Below are 17,797 nucleotides of genomic sequence, written 5' to 3'. Positions count from 1 at the left end.
GGCCAGGGGGGTGGAGGGGTCAAATCAAGGAGTGACAGGCAGACGTAAGGACTTGCCATACAGGTGAATGCAGATGGGGCAGCTGCCAACACTGACATTTAACTGACAGCAACAGCTAGCGTCAGCCATGTGTGCGTGCGCACATCTGTTTATGTATATGACATGAGCCAGAGTCAGTGTGTGTATGTGTACTAAGATTGAATCTGAAGGTCACATAGAATCATATACACACCCACACATACATATACACACACACACACACGCACACACTCTGTCTGTGATTTCCTGGTGTCCTGGTTATATGAATATGGAGGAGTTCGAGCAGAAGGCTCAGTGACACTAGGACAAGGTGATAGGAGTGGACAGGTGCGCGTGTGTGAATGTACGTCTGTGTGTCAGCGCTTTGTGCCAGGACAGCAGGTGGCTAGTCAAAGGACATCAGTGACCTTCTCCTTATCCCTCCCTCTACACTCCTCTCTTTGTCCATCTCTCCCTCTGTCCCCAAGTCCCAAATCTCACCATCTCACCCAGGTTCTGCACAACAAGTCACAGGTACTTTTAGAAGATGAACACATACACAAACACAGGTGTGGGTGGTTTATTCATGAACTTGTGTGAGATGTTGTTTTGACACAGTGTTGCTGAATAATGTAAATGTGCAGTGTGTCCTCCAAGCACAGGAAGAGAAGGGTGAAAAAACTGGAGAGGAGGTGTGAAAAAAAAAAACTAAATGGAAGTATGTGCATGATATTCTTACCTTTAGTGGCTGATGGAAGCAGAGCAGGAGGATTGGAATAGACAGGAGGAGGGATGTGGGAGAGGTGAGAAACAGAGAAAGACATTTCTCATTACTGTGAAACACAACATGATAATACCAGCAGTAGTAAAAGCACACAAGCCACACACTCACTCTTTGTCTGTGAGGAGAAGGCCAAGGTGAGTTTGGCAAAGAGCTCATTGTTTTCAAATTTCCCCTCTTTCGCCTTGATCCAGAAACTCTTCTCAGAGAGGTCCTCAGGTCCAATCTAAGAGAGAGAAACGCAGTATGTACAGAGAAAAAGGGAGACAGAGGGAGATACAATGAAGAAGAGAGATATATTGTATCTGTTAGATAACCATATCATCAAATTGACTCAATTTTCCCAAAATGGTCATCTCTGCACCTGGCAAACAATGAGATGAGTAGATAAAGAAGTCGGCAGAACAAAAGAAACAGCCATAAAAGGAAGAGGCAGGGTTATGATAGTAGAGGGTGTAGAGAAGGGTGAAGGAAGGAAGGCAGAAAGAGGAAAGAAAGAGGAGGAAACAGGTAGTTATCTTCTCTAATCTTCGCACACTTTCTCTACCACAAAGCATCTTGAGCATCAGAACCTCACACACAGAAATGCAAAGAAATACAGGGGGTTCTGCTTTTTTTCCTCCCCTTATTCTCTTTCTTTCTTCACCCTTACTCGGGTGCTCTCTCTGTATCCCTCCCTTTGTCTTGTTGTTGCGCTCTCTCTCTCTTTATTCTGGTCACAATTCACAATTAACTTTGTATGTTTTTTCTTCACTTTCTGAGTGTTCTCATTAAAAGAAAAGAGAAATAGAGGAAGTGAAACTGAGAGAGCGAGAGAAAAAGCAGTGGTAGTAAATTTACAGATATCAGTCCTTTCATTATGGACAAAGCCTCAGGGATGGGGGCGTAGGACAGAGAAGACAGAGAGTAGGGAAAGGAAATGTGATATGGGGATGAGCTGAAGAAGCAAGAAAGAAAAGCAAGAGAGCGCGCAAAAAGGAGAATGAGACCAAGCCAAAAAAAAAAAAAACTAATTTAAATTACAAAAGAATACTGTCCTTTCTAGCAGCAATTTAATTATCTTTTAGTGGCGCAGTTAAAAGAAGAAGGCTTATTAAAAAGCAATTTCTGTGACATCCTTGTCAAACACTCTCACCAACCCGAGAGAGAGAGAGAGAGAGAGAGAGAGAGAGAGAGAGAGAGAGGCTAAATGCTGATGAAGTCTGCTGAAGCCATTAAACAGTAGCTTTAGGCTAAAGAAAGACAGAGGGCTGGTTTGATGTTTTAACCATCACAGATGAGAGGGTGGAGGAGAACATGATGCACATAGTCATGAGATAATGTGTGCATGCAAGTCACTTTTGGTCACAGTCTCACTGTTAAAGCTCCACCTCACATTTCTCTCACACTGTTGCACACACTAAAGAACAACCTGAGCTATTTCAAACTGCATTGTAAAACGTAGTACAGTAAAATACATACAAACCTTATTAGATTTATTAATTACGTTAGAATTATTTACAATAAAATCCCTCCTTGTTTTTACATTAGCATTATGCATATGGTACAATAAGGAGCTGGAATACAGCATGTTATATTAGCTGACCACCAACTCATCAACACTGGCATACTTTTTGGCATCAAGACAGATTATCACAATACCAAGCAATCGCAACTTGATCTAAAAGTTGACATTTCTAGAGATGCCATCTAAAAAAACATCTGTTGCAGGAGGTATCCAACAAAAATGACTTAATAATATATGGGAATTAAAACATTCAGGCTTAGTATTCAAGCCAGGTATCTCCATAGGTGTAATCTATGAAGGGTTAGTTAAATCATATGATGAATCAAAGAATGTAGGGCGGTAAGAAGCAAGAAAATTGCACATTTCTTTTGTCCATAATATTTTACATCACCAGATAAATAACTGACAACTGTTCTATCACTTTTTAAAAATTGATAATATATTGAACCATCTATTTTAGGACTGACCTTGCTCCAGTTGGCTCTCTTCAGCTGGACCTCAGGCTTGTACTCCTTCTTAGGCTGGAGCCCATAAGGCAGTGAGGGTGGTGCAGCAGGACCCCAGCCGCCCATGCCAAATGGTGGAGGTGGAGGCATGCCTGGGCCTGGTGGTGGAGGGGGCATACCAGGAAACCCAGGTGGTGGTGGTGGAGGTGGAGGTCCCATCCCAGGTAAGGGTGGAGGGGGTGGCGGCCCTGGCATGCCAGGGAGAGGCGGGGGTGGTGGAGGTCCAGGCATGCCAGGGAGAGGCGGGGGTGGTGGAGGTCCTGGCATGCCTGGTAAAGGCGGTGGGGGAGGAATACCGGCATGACCCGGTAAAGGAGGAGGGGCTGGGGCAACAGGCATGCCTACATGGCCTGGTAAGGGAGGGGGCGGAGGTGGAGGGGGCATACCTGCATTCTGGCCAGGGAGAGGAGGGGCAGGTGGTGGAAGAGAGAAACCAGGTGTTGGCACGGGAACAGTAACTGTGACTACTTTGGTCTTGGCCTCTTCCAGATCTTTAGACAGCTTTTCAATCTGCAAGGAAGTAAGGATACAGTATGTTAACATAAATATTGATTAAAATACTACTTGACATACTACTGTAAATCTTGACAACATAAACAGTAATTTATCACATAAGCATGATTTGACTGTATGTTGTTTATTTCTTACATTTGTATAGCATTGGCAATTTCCACCATTTCCAATGAATAGCCATGCCAACAGAGTGATTAGATTTGAGGAAGAAAAAAAAAGCAGAACAAAAGAGGGGAAAGAGCGACATAGAAAAGGATTAAAGCCTGGGCAGGATTGAGTTTTGGGAGAGAAGAAGAGGACAAGGCTCAGTGAGAAAAACATAAGAGGGGGGGAATTAAGTCCACAGAGGAATTTTAAAGAAAAAGTTTTAAAGAGGAGAACAAACTTCTATATTAGAAGCGAGGGTGAAATCAATTTTTAATTTCAACATTGAAATACTAATCTCAGTATTTACATCAGTGAGGCAATAATTCTTGAGAAAACTGTCCCAAGTCATTAAAGTCAGCCAGCTAATACTGGCCTATGAGAGGACTGGGCTTTAAATGAGAATATACTTTATGTGATTTAAATAATTAAAGTATAGAGAAGTTTATTTACTGTATGTGTTCTTAGGTGTGTAAAGTGTAAACAGTGTGCATGTCAAAGATGTCTGTATGCAGCGTAACAAATTGTTTGTGTCGTATCCTTAGACTTTGAAAAGAAGACAGTAACAGACATCTAGGGCCTTAGAGGCAAGCTTTCGTAGTGAGGCAGCAGATGAAGAGTTGGGCACGGCATCACATGGAGGGACAGTGAGAGATCTCTACATGTGAAGAAATCTTCGATGGGCAGCGCCTCAAACACGGAGAAAGTGAGCCATCTTAGTATGAGAAGCTTGTCTGATGCCTGGCTGGTGATGCTGTTGATACGTTGGACAACTGTGTGTGCATATGCGTGTGTTTGGGCTTTCGCATGGCGAGACGATGACTCTGCTGGCATCAGCCACTTTGGATGAAGCTCATTTTGGAAGCTCGGTAGTTCTCTTACTGACAGACGCACACAAACAAACACACAGGAACATCTTCATGTGGTTATGAGCACACATGCACCGAGGCAGACTGTTCTGGGTCACGCGGTGTGTTTGTGAGTTTGGGTGTCACTGTGAGGCAGAGTCCAGCTGGTGTGGCAGCAGGACACTGCCAGCTAAACAATCCTCATCTTTGCGTCCCTACTGTATGAGTGTACACACACACACGTTTGTGGCACTATCTTTGTGGGGACCCGTCATTGACATAATGCATTCCCTAGCCCCTTACCCTAACCTTAACCACCACAACTAAATGCCTAACCTTAACCCTTACCCTCACCCTAACCATAACCTCATTCTATCCCTAATCCTAAAACCAAGTCTTAACCCTCAAACAGCCCTTTAAACTTGTGGGGTCCAGCATTTTGGACCCACAAAGCTGTCGGGACCCCACAAGTATACTGGACTCCCGGTTTTTGGACCCCACGAATATAGTTAAACAAGCACACACACACACACACACACACACACACACACACACACACACACAGTGTGTATCTTGGCCTTAGAAATTCAGTTTCTCATCTCCATCATTTCCCTTTCTTCTTCTTTCTTCTCCCTTTATTCACTCTTTAGACTCCCATTCCCCCACGTTCCACGTTTTTACTGAGTTTCTTAATCTCTAAGGATTTGGCTTCTACTCATGATATTCTTTTAGTTTTTTTCCTCTTTTCATGCCATGCTAGCAATTGGCTAAATCATTTAAGGCCAGGGGCTTCTGTGTTTGTGTGGGTGTGCATAGATGTTGGACAACATTTTTGGTGCTTAGACTTCTGCAATGTTGGATTTCTCTAAGCTTCAAAATATTTTACTTCTTGCCGCTTTAGCAGAAGTTTCGGTTTTGTGCGTTTCCGGGACATTTAACAAGACTCAATGACCTAACTTAATCTTAATTGAATCTGTCCTAATGTTCTGTTTATATTGATAATGGCATCAAGCAATGATGGAAGTACTGCATGAAGTCTGTTTGAGCTGGTCAACTTCAACTACCAAGATTTCTGGAAGCATCATACTTGGTTCAAATCACTTTTATTAATTCAGGCGTTTAAAATTAATTCACACATCAAAAACGTATTGAGAGAAGTTTTCACATTTAGCTCCTCAACTCAATACTAAAAAAAAAAAAAAAAAACACTAAAATGCAAAGCGTATTATTACATTTTGAGATATTTGAAATGAAAAAGGCATTGAGCCCCATATAGACAGGTGGGTGGTAGGGTGGGTGTATGAGTTTGTGTGTACCTGCTGTTGCAGAGTGCTTAGCTGTTGTTGTAGTTCCTGGTTCTGCTTCTCTCTCTCTAGCTTAGCAGTGGCCAGCTGTTCCTTGTCTTGGCTCAAATCCTGCAGCTTCTGCTCATAGTCACCCTCCAGTTTCTTCAGCTCCACCTGCAACTCGTGGCGTGCTGTCAACTCTGCATCCAGCTAACACACATGTAAAGGGTCATAGAGAGAGAGACAGATACAGTTGCAGTATTGTAAAAGTGCTAGGTAGACTTTGTTGGTGACTTTACAAATTGTGTGTAGCAGTCAACTTCAAGAAGCATTATCTTGACGGCAGTAAACAATGTTTTCTCAGACTTCCATTAGGCACTAAAAAGGTCCCTCTGGCACCAGGACTGCACAGAAACTGTGCCATTGTTGTGGAAATGGTGTTCCTGATATGTTTGTGTAATGAATATTCAGCTAATCGTGAAAGTACCGCCAGTGACCCCCACATCTACCTGGAAAACAAATCTCTCCCTCTGGATATGAGACTCAGTCGGCAAACAAAACAGGAATATACTGATACCAAATGAGCTAAAAAGATTAATTTCTGAGTATCATAATCATATAATTCAAAAAATGAAATACTGAATAATATTAATGTCCTGAATTACTATATGAATATCTTAAAATATTCTCAAGCATGTTTCTTGAACAAAGAATGGATAAAGTGTTGCTGCAATTAAAAAGGGGCACTACCACAGGATTTATGATGAGCGAGAAGTCTTCAAAAGCCAAATCATTTTATAAACAATTTCATTTAAAGGATGATTGAAGAACAGTAAAAAAAATAAATAAATAAATATTTTATATATTAAATACACCAAATAAATATCAAACCTGAAGCTACAAAAACACCAGGATTCTCCAATGAAATATGGGAGCAAAGTGTGTTTGCGTGCACAAGCTTTTAGCCTCCCACTTTTTTTCTTCTTCTTTTTTTTTTTTTTAAAAGATAATTTTAATTTTGGGCATTTTAGGCCTTTATTTTCATAGGGCAGATGAAGACATGAAAGGGGAGAGAGAGGGGGGGAATGACATGCAGCAAAGGGCCACAGGTCGGAGTCGAACGCGCGGCCGCTGCGTCGAGGAGTAAACCTCTATCTATCTAGCTACCCAGGCGCCCGCCTCCCTCTTGAAGCTGCATCAGTTTCTGTATTTCAAAGACCTTTAGAAGCCATTTCCGGCAGTCTAATGCTTTTTGTTTCATTGTACAATTTACACTGCAAATTAGCAACACTTATTGAGTTAGGATGCTTCAGTGCACTTGCATGAGCTTACTTCTCACTTCCATTTTAAAACCTTCACATCCATAAAAAAAAAAAAAAAGAAGCTACAAAAACACCAGGATTCTCCAATGAAATATGGGAGCAAAGTGTGTTTGCGTGCACAAGCTTTTAGCCTCCCACTTTTTTTCTTCTTCTAAAAGATAATTTTAATTTTGGGCATTTTAGGCCTTTATTTTCATAGGGCAGATGAAGACATGAAAGGGGAGAGAGAGGGGGGGAATGACATGCAGCAAAGGGCCACAGGTCGGAGTCGAACGCGCGGCCGCTGCGTCGAGGAGTAAACCTCTATCTATCTAGCTACCCAGGCGCCCGCCTCCCTCTTGAAGCTGCATCAGTTTCTGTATTTCAAAGACCTTTAGAAGCCATTTCCGGCAGTCTAATGCTTTTTGTTTCATTGTACAATTTACACTGCAAATTAGCAACACTTATTGAGTTAGGATGCTTCAGTGCACTTGCATGAGCTTACTTCTCACTTCCATTTTAAAACCTTCACATCCATAAAAAAATAAATAAAAAAAAACTAACTAGAAAAACATTTTACCACCAATTTTAATTTTGTCACTTTCGTAGATTTTCAAGGATTTTTTTTTCTTTTAGGACACTTGACAACAGGATAAGTGTATTTAAATAGATGCCTACACGAACACACAGACACACATTGGTGTTTAATTTGCAGACGGCAGATCTGTTCATCCCTAATTCCTGCCAAAGAGACGGCCAGCAATTACCCCATCATAGACAACTAGCACTATGGTGTATGTGTGTGTGTTAACGAAAATGAATCCAAGTGTGCCCATGTAATGTGCGCTTGTGTGGATGTGCGTGTGGTCAATGGATATGATCCCATGTGGGAGTGTGTCTTTATGTCTGTGTGAATGAAGGCTAGTTTCAGCTCCCTCTATACAATTATCCTGTCACTGGGACAGAAATATCAGGGCACCAGCACACCGCAATCAAGGCATTTACCACCTTGTGTGAATGTGTGTGTGTTGCATGTGTTATTTTTGCAGCCTGTAAGAGTATTTGTCTGTCAGACACGTGTATGCTCATTCTCTTAGTCACCCGCTGTCCCTTCCTTTTTCTCATTTGTCATCCCATGTCAGACAAACACGCATAGAATTTCATTACGATCCCAATGAGAGTGTGTGTGTGTGTGTGTGTGTGTGCGTGTGTAGTTCTTTAAACCAATCACAATTGTCTTGGCGGTTAAATTGGTCCCAATAAGTCCCAATTAGATAGTAAACGCCATAAACAAATTCCTTGTAAATCTTTACAATCATTCCCCTAAAGAGCCAAGCAGGCCTGCCTTATTGCACAGTCCAAATTTTCTTCAAAAGTTGCCATATTCAGCGTGTGGCTTGCTAGCTCGAAGTTTGTTGTTGTTTCCGGTATCGCAGGGGTTTTGAGAACAGCAACACACAGGGCCAGATGTACGTACATACATTTTGAATGTAGCGTTACCAGCCCCATGGATAACCCGCAGAAAGCGCACGCTATGATACTTCAGCTTACGTCGTATTAACCAAACCTGCAGCTCATCGGGTAATCAGCGCCTTTCTCTGCCCACTATACCGTAAATTGCTCTGTAGTAAAGCGTTAAGTACTTGTGCTATGATACAGCTGAGTGCAGACTGCGATATTCCCACTGCTGATGCTATGACCGTTTGAAATGATCCTGATGCCAGTATTTGTAATGTATCGAGGAGTTTAACAACTGCTGGAATGGAATGTGAACGCTGAGTCGGAGATTCTATGTCATCTTTGATTTCTTCCAGTAGCGTGTGTGCGTGTGTGTGTGTGTGTGTGTGTGTGTGTGTGTATTAATGACTTTCAATGTAAATTATATTGTGCGTTTTTCACCTTCTTCTCCAGCTCAGCTGCCTTGGCCTCGCTAGTTTCCACCTTGGTCTGGTCGACCATGTTGTCTGTGGACAAACAGAGAGGACAGAAGAAAGGAAACGAGAAAGAGGAAAAAAGGTGGTGGATAAGATAAGGGTTTCAGACAACGCACCTGCACATGTCTGGGAGTGAAGACATCGCACCCTTCCGTCTGACACATGCTGTGCACCCACATACATTTACAGTACAAACAGATGAATACACACAGAGCAAGCATCCCATCTGTCTCCCTATTTTCCCTTATCACACTACTCAAAGTCAAGATCCATGAGAAGATGGTGCTGGCATCTCATTACAACAGGATGCCATCTGTTGCATGCTGCTTCTACACATCATTACCTTTTAAGCCTCCAATACATTCACCTTTGTCTGACTGTGTGTATGTGTGAGAGATGGGAGCACCCTAATTTCCCTCGATGGGAAAGACATCTCACACCAATATCAAATTCTTTTTTTCAAAATAGAAAGACCATGTAACAGTCTGGAAGTAATCCATTATCAGAGGTTTTGCTTGGCAAAGGACAAGGTGAGAGAACACAGGCTGACCAACAGGGTTATTTTCCAGAATAATTGCAGGGCCTACAGGTGGTTCAGTGCCCAAGGGCTTACCGAGCATGTGCAGTAAAAGAACTAATTAGCTTGAAGATGAATGCCACAAAGTCATGGGATCAAAGACAGCTAATCATGATGCCCAGAAGAGGGAACAAACAGATAGATAGCAGAAATAAAGAGCTGTGAAAAGCTAAAATAGAAAATGAAGAAATTGCATAAACTTATAAAAAGTGAATTATACAGATTGTGAAGAGACAAAGTGTGAGTCTTCATCAGTTACTGGAAAATATGGCTAGTGGAAAAAGGAGTGGAAACTATGCAAGATGCCTTATATCTAGATAAGCTGGTAAGCGAGGCAGAGCAAAATGAGAAATCTATTTTGTGAAAGACAAGATTTTCCCGGATGAAGGAACTTGACAATAATATGCCAACCCACGTACATTTTCAGAGTGTGCTTTTGTGTACGAGTTTACATAGTTATTGGATATGTAATGGAAGGGGGGGGGGACGACACTTCTGTCATGGTGGCTAGGCTAAATGGGAAATGGGACAAACTTCGAATAGAGAGCACTAAGGGAGCCAGAATGTAGGGGGAAAAACTGTGCTGAATTTCAGAGTTCAAAGAAAAACACTAAATAATGCATGCAGGGCAGAATTGGGCTGCTTTCCACCGATAATAACTCTGGCAGCCTTAAAGGAGGCCAGCCAGCCTGTGTGTGTCAGGACGCATTTAGAAGCAGTGCAATTAGAGCCTCCTGCGGTGAGCAACGGAGAACTGCCATAAAGGAGTTTTGAACTCTTGAGACATGGCCTGCACCTCCATTATGCTCTGCTTTGGTTTACTATAGTCAGCCGGTGTTTCCTCGTCAACATTTAGTGCTGTCACTCACGTTCACAATACCACATGCACATATATCAGCATGCACCACTTTTCACCAAAATTCTGCATTTCATGCATGTATATAATAGAGTGACAGGAAATGACATGGATCAGTGGCCATCATAATACTTTCTGTGTTACCCTCTAGGATTATGTGTCTTGCTCATGGGAACTTAGACAATAGGTTCACAATTTGTCAAGTCTGTCTTAAAACTATAGTCAGGTGCCCATATATGAGTCAAAACAGTTTTAGCTTGCTGTAATAATTCTTCTTTTTCATACTGGCCAATAAAAGATCTTTGTTTTTTTAAATGTGCTTCCAATTGTTTTTAAATCTACTCATCCTCGTTCTGTGCAAAAGTGTATTCCAAAGTTTATCTAAAGCCAATATGAGACACCAGTCTGAGTTTATCAAGTGAGTATTACACAAGTATTCTTCAAAGTCTTTTTAGAATTCCCTTTCTCTATTTCCCCCCCGGACACTGTTTTCTTGCAGAGCTGCAGTGGAGGCATAGTAACACAAAGAGGGAACTTTGTACTGAAAAAGACTTGATATGATTAGCTTAGGCTGTTGAAGCCTCATATTAGCTTCAGAAAAACTTGATGTATTTTTGCACAGAACGAGGACTGTAGTATTAGTTCCTCATCACTCCCATTGGAAACGCATTAGGAAAGGATCTTGGCTGGTTTGAAAAAAAAGAGTAACGATTACAGCAAGCAAAACCAATTTCAATGTTCATTTGGGCACCTGACGATTATTTTAAGACAGACTTGAAAATTGAAAAATTGTGAACCTATGCTTTAAACAGAGGGGATGCTTGCAGACACACATACCTGGCCACTGCCGACTTTTATTATATTAATACATTCACCACCAGTGCCTGAGAGTTACCATCTCACCAATCTATCATTGTGTGTCAAGAATCAAACATTGGACGAGGACAAATAAATCTCACCTACTATATTGTGACATCAGACTCTGGGGTGGCTTAGTTTGAGATAAGGCTTTTGTCCTCTTGATAAAGTGCATTTTATACCACCAACCAGTCGCACAATTCAGCCCACACTAACACACACTCCCTCTCTGGGTCCACCCTGTGGTGTTTCTGGGCCACTACACATTTGTCAACCATGGCATATACATTGCATTATTGTATAATGACCAAATTATGGTTAAATTACATAAAGCAGGTATAATAACCTTAATTGCACAAAAGCAATTGTGTCAGTGATTGGAGTGGGGTAGGATAAAAGTGAAATATGGTTGAAAGTTTCAACTCACAGCACTATGCCACAATGTTTGATTTCTCTGGCCTATGTGAATTTTGTGTTGATGTGGTCCTTAATGCCTGTGAAAAAGCATGCATATAGCTCTACATTTTAAGGTTGTTGGTTGATGGGCAAGACGGCCCTTAGTACTCTTAGAGAGAGAAAAGGAAAGACTTGATCATGTGTGTGTTCCGGTCTAACAACTCACCTATCAAGCCTTCAATTTTGAGGCTGAGTTTACGGCACTTGAAGTCCGGGTCCGCTCCATTCCTGTGAAGCACGATCTGAGCGATACACTCGTCTATTAACTTGTAGTACTGAGGCCTGCAGGAGGAAGGGAGTGACAGATTTACAGATAGATGGATTGGGAGACAGAGAGAAAGAAGTGGAGAAAGACAGGGGGAAGATAAGATGTGAAGGATGGAAGGAGGGTAGCAAAGACAAAAGAGAGTTAATATGCTGGGGAAAGACGAGACTGCCTCACTCTCTACAACATACTGTACATGTTGTTTCCACAATGATGTGTATGTATGTGTTGTACAATACCAGAGGAGTCCGCATTAATATGAAATTTGGCACATTATGTGAACAGAGGATGGGACTGACAAAGATCAAGTTGGTTCATTTGTTCCGACAAATGTGTGAACACTGAACACACATGCTTCGTCACTTCGTCTTTGTCTGCAACTGGGATTGGCTGTCTGTGTGAGCATGACAGTTTGAGTTTCTTGTCACAAAGATTGATTGCGTCCAACTGTGTTCGTGAGAGTGTGTTAGTGTATGTCCAGCGCCCCGTGTCTGATCAAGCCAGCTTCACACAGACACTCAATTTTGGAGCTGTCTTATTCCCTGACCCCATTAGGTGCTGCCAGAGTCACAAACTCAATACTTTATTAATTCTGTCTCCCGCCCTCCCCTGTCTCACTTAGTCACTCTGCCTTTGTCTAACACTTGTTCCACTCCTTCAATATACTTCAAGTTTTCCTAAGCTTAGATTTATCCGTGGAGCGATAGAGACATCTAGTGTCATTCTTGAAAACTGAGTCAAAGTGAAATAGATTAGTCTACATCCTAAATATGGCATTCGTCACCAGCCTAAACACATTCAATTTAAATATTAAGTACATTAGGGAAAAGCTGGTTGGTAGCCCTAAGGCTATATAAATGATGCTAAATCGTAAAATAAATACACACGTCATTGCATTTTTAAACTACATCTATTAAGCCCTGTACAGTCTGTGTACATGCAAAGTATGTGTATGACTAGAGGTATAACCATTCATATGAGTGCATTTGTGTATTCTGGTAAATTCTCAGGCCTCCATCTCCACTTGGGATTGAAACACAGTAAGACCAAGAATGAAAAAAAATAGCAAAGTAGCAGGTACTCTTGCATTCATTCCCACACAAATGCTAACCCTTCTATTCCCTGTGCGTCCCTCCCTCATTCTCTCAACATCTGCCTAGCAATTTACCTCAACTCTCAATTTCTTCTTTATTATTGTCTCGCCTTCCACCTCCCTTCTCTCTTCATCTCTGTAATTATCAAGCTGTATTTTCTGCCACTCTACAGCTCTCACTCCCACCCTCGCTTCCTGTCTCTCTGTGCATTACAGACAACCTCTATTGTGTTCCACTGGATCACCTGGACAGAAAGCCAGATAGGAAAGAGGGAGGGATGGAAGAGAGGGAAGTTTAAAAGACCTCAGCTGGGACCATTTGTTTGGGCCAACCTACCTTTTCCATCCTCAAAATAGATTCCCCAAACTGTGTTAAAAATAAACTACAATTTCCTGTCTGTCTGATACCATCAAGGCAACACCGACCAACAACAACTCAAATCAAATATCTGCATGCCTGCACATGTTGTGTTTTGCCTGTTTTCTGTGACATTAAGTAAGGCAACACATTCCTCCCTTTTGTGTAGCTTCATGTAAAAGTAGACATAGATGTGTAAATGTACATACACTATGCCGTACAATTTTTGACTTGCCCTTAACATTATTCTACCCCCTTCTTGTCATTCAATTATTCACTCTTCATTCCTCCTCGGTTTCCCTAGCTAAACCCCCAAGGGCTTTGGAAGACACAGGGAGAGACATTAGCATATTTCTGGTGATAAGAGGTGATGGCGTTCATTTCTATTAAAATGGAATTGGAGTTCTTTGCATGTATTAATTTCTTAGCCTTTGAACGGTGCTCTAGAAAACAAACAGCAAATGGAGGACAGGGCTGAGAGGAGGGAGAGGTGGATGAAGAAAGGGAAGAAACTCCTTCTTAAGTTTTCCTTTTGTCATGGTTATTTTGGCAGACTGCATTGGTACTGCAAAATAAATTGCTGGTGACAGTTCCATAACTACTTTCCTGTATGTATATGAAATAGATGTATTATGCTGCAAACAGGACTCGGAATTCTGCCTCCTAATTTTTATTCAAGAGTACACCTAGAGTTCTAGAATTTTAGAGCAGCTTTTCTCTGCATGCCCAATCATTCAGAACATTTGAACAATTAGCCTTATTCTAGTATAAATGCCAATGTATGTATCACAATGATAGAACAGCAGTGATTAAATAAATCCCAGATGATACAATATCTAGTCTCTTGTCACAAAACAATATATCAGCTCTAATATGTGAATGTGTGAGCAGGAACATGTGTGAGAGAGTATCGACATGTATGTGTGTTTGTATGTTCATGTGCTACCTGGCCAAATAGTCATTACGGATCAGCAGCAGGTGCTGCATCATGGACAGGAAGTGGGTTTCGCCCTTGGAGTCCTTCACAGTGTTGAATAGGATCTCAAACACTTCCCTCACATCATTGAAGCAAAAGCAGTTAAGGCACACAATTTATAAAAGAGATTAACACAAATATATAAATCTCCATACACAACATCTTCAATAATCGGTAACGGAATAGTCTTCTGTTGCATAATATTACTTATACAAGGCTTGGAGCCACACAACTAAACACATCAGAATTACAGTCAAATAAAAGTCTAACACAGACCAGACTTGTAGACCATCTGATAATCTTTGTTGCATAGGGAGAGTGTGATGACATTTCTGCACAACTACCACAAGCAGTTCTATCACACAAATATGTTTATGTTATCAAAATCTATTTGACCTCAGTGTTCGTTCAGTGTTGCAGTGACACCATGGATGTATTATAAGACCTGTATACATCGTTCGAAGCGGAGCCCCGTTCATTCCTCTGAGAGTTGCTCAGTGGCACACCTAAAAATACCCTGATCTTGCGTTCTGCTTTCGCACTGTCCGGCCCATAGAGCAGGCGCACTAGAGACCTCCACTGACCGAGCCAGCTAATTCCGGTTGAACTTGAATGGGGATTATATGATTTAATTGAGTGGCTCTTCTAGACTTTCCAAATGTTATCGAACAGAATGGATCAAATTTTGATTCTGTCATTTTGCAGGGGTTCTGAAGCTAAAAATAAAATGTATCCACTGATTTACAGACATCTCTTTCGCCATGTAAGTCTATGGGGGAAAGTATTTTTGGGCCAGAGAGCATCACGTAACGTTTCTACCGTTTGGCTGCTATGTTCAATTTGCTTCAAAGCCTGGCGCACTTCCTGGGGGACTGGTTTACACTGTACTGGCTACCCCTGGAGGACATCTGGTGTTGAAGATTATAACTGCACGTCAAAAGCAGAAAGGATAATTACAGCAGTCGGTGAAATTCCTTTTTGAGCCATTTTTATAACTACACTGTTACCGTAAGGGTGACTTTCTTTTTATCAAAATCCTGTCCATCCTGGATGTCACACTAAGTCAAAGAGCCTACAACAGTACGCGTTGTGTGATTAAGATAAAGATACATCCTTCCCTGCAAATAGGTGTCTTTGTCACATCAGGACAAACTCATTATAGACATTCAGGTTTTACATGAATAGACCATATTTGCTTAGAATATAGCTATTAAGGGAGTCATTTCAGGTCCCGTTTTCTCACCACAAAGTGGTCAGATATGCATGTGTTCACAGTGATATCAAAGTTTAGTAGAATGAACCATCAAGTCCACATACAACAAAAGATATTAACACTCAGCTAAGTAGTAATTGGACTGACTCTAATCTGTTTAACAAAAACAGGTAGTAATAATAATAATAATAATAATAATAATTCATGGTAAAAGTCCACCAGTGTCCGGATGTGTGGCTGCTTTAACTGCACTGCAGATGAGTAGCAAATGTCTGTAAGACACTAATTGGCATAGACGGATTCTGAATGTAAAAAGGTCCACACAGGGTCAATGCCCCTAGAGCCTGAAAGATTATGCTCATCACGTAAGAAAATATTAATTTTGCATCCGCCTTAGAAGAAAGTAAGTGGTCAGGCTGAAAACTGGGAAGAAAGGGGCAATCTGATTTGGTGTAGATTGCTCCTTGTAGACTCATGTTTATAATGAAGGGAATACATGCATATACTTCTTTATCCTATCTGTGTGAATCATACATATTCTTTCATTATAAAAAATACATTATGAAGGTTATTCATTTCACTCTTCAAACTAGCAAAGTAACATAAACACAACACCACGAGCATGCAAAGTTATGTTACCAGGTAGCCTATATAGATGTTCTAGGTCATAAAGTTGACCCTGACAATTTCTACAGAGGAACCATTTTGCCCAGTGGAAGGATATTCCATCTCAATGCGGATGTCTTCAAGACGTGCTTTGAGGTCCTCAGAGTCATCTTCAGCCTGCTCATCAAACACCGTGATTTGCACCCTCAGCTCTTCGTTTTCTATCATTCGCACCTCCTGCAAGGAGAGCGATGGGATGTAGGCGGAGGGGATGAAAAGGCAAGGGGGAGAATGACAGATGTGTTTGGCAAACATTGAGTTTGGACAGTTGAGACAAAATTTTCAAAGCATATAAGTGTGTCAGCCAGTCAGCAAGACAGAGGCATCAAGAGTGAGAGAGACATGAGGAGTAAGGATTTGCAAATGTGTGTGTTGTTAGAGTCACTCTGAGAGAACATCAATGGGGAATGTTTTCTGTACCGTCAGCAGGTCTCTGAGTCCCAATCTTAGCAGTTCAGAGCGAATATGGATCCTGAAGTCCAACTCTTCTCCCCGGCTTATTAAGGCGTTGATTAGCTGCATGCAGCCACCCTGCCAAACAACATATCGAAAAGTCAACTTCACAATTTAGAGTAACTGGATAGATGATAACTATAATACAAAAACACATTGTCCGCTGAGTAAGTCTTTTACACTGCAGATTGCATCGAGTAGTGCTGTCTATCAAATGCAGCTGGGTTGGTGTCATTTGTCAACAAAAACACATATGGGGATTTATAATTCTTAAAGTATGTGTGTGCATATGCACCTTAAGAGCAATGTTGTGATTGATCATGCCAGCAAGGAGAGGCTGGAACCTCTCGATGTCCCGTATCTCTGCCTCCTCTGTAATGGCCTCTAAAACACGCTCATGACTGCAAAACAACAGACATTTATGCACATCATATAAAATGTTGCTACATGTTGTTAAATCAAGTATCAATACATGAATACAAAATTTGCCATTAAACAAATGTACGCAGAATTAAAATGTACATTATGTTGCTTTATTCAACAGTTTTTTTATTGAAACCTGACATACAGGTAAAAGAGAAAAGAAATATAATGGGCAATTACTCAATTATTGATGTCAATGCTAGGTTGCTAACTGTTGCCAATAGAGCAGTTCAAGACTGTAATTTTTATAACACTGCATATTAGACTCCAGACATTAACTGTAGGAAGGAATTGGTTGTGCAGAGCCATAATGTCTGTTCTGTACTTGATTGATGTATGACATGGTGTCAGAATTCCACTAATGCTTACAGGTTTTCAGGATGTTCCAATATTGAGATGGCAGAAAGTAGCTTGACAGCATCCACCATCATATGTGGCACCTGAGGGTTGATGGCTTTGACCAACAGAGGAATTCCCTCAACTGACTCCAGCATGGATTTTAGACCATACTAAAGGGGAGAGAAAGGAAGTAGGAAGCGAGAAAGCAGAATGAGGTGAAGTCATTTAAGGTTTATTTTCTGCAGTAAGGCAAAGACCAGGCTTTCATGGTTCAAATTATAGTGTTTACATCTGAAGAATAGGAATCAATTTGTCTCCTGCAGGTACCACATTGTTGATACTCAATTACCGGTGTGTAATTATTAATAAATGTGATATATTTCAAAGACATTTATACTAATTACCTAGGGTTGGCCCATCACCACA

At 41.3% G+C, this 17,797-nt stretch overlaps 1 protein-coding gene across 3 annotated transcripts in view; it reads right to left on the bottom strand.

The window, feature by feature from the left end:
- The window catches only part of diaph1 (diaphanous related formin 1), a 102,995-nt gene that overhangs the window by 53,340 nt on the left and 31,858 nt on the right, over nt 1–17,797 (bottom strand). For all 3 annotated transcript variants that reach the window (XM_078260613.1, XM_078260614.1, XM_078260616.1), the window contains 10 exons: nt 17,402–17,541; nt 16,905–17,010; nt 16,577–16,687; nt 16,216–16,333; nt 14,248–14,365; nt 11,752–11,867; nt 8,804–8,868; nt 5,634–5,813; nt 2,774–3,322; nt 911–1,025 (listed from right to left, as the gene is read on the bottom strand). In XM_078260613.1, coding sequence (XP_078116739.1) covers nt 911–1,025; nt 2,774–3,322; nt 5,634–5,813; nt 8,804–8,868; nt 11,752–11,867; nt 14,248–14,365; nt 16,216–16,333; nt 16,577–16,687; nt 16,905–17,010; nt 17,402–17,541 — 1,618 coding nt within the window. The remainder of the gene's footprint in view (nt 1–910; nt 1,026–2,773; nt 3,323–5,633; nt 5,814–8,803; nt 8,869–11,751; nt 11,868–14,247; nt 14,366–16,215; nt 16,334–16,576; nt 16,688–16,904; nt 17,011–17,401; nt 17,542–17,797) is intronic.

Source organism: Sander vitreus, chromosome 10 (assembly GCF_031162955.1).
Source record: "Sander vitreus isolate 19-12246 chromosome 10, sanVit1, whole genome shotgun sequence".
Taxonomy (NCBI): domain Eukaryota; kingdom Metazoa; phylum Chordata; class Actinopteri; order Perciformes; family Percidae; genus Sander; species Sander vitreus.
This window is presented reverse-complemented; position numbering and strand designations above follow the sequence as displayed.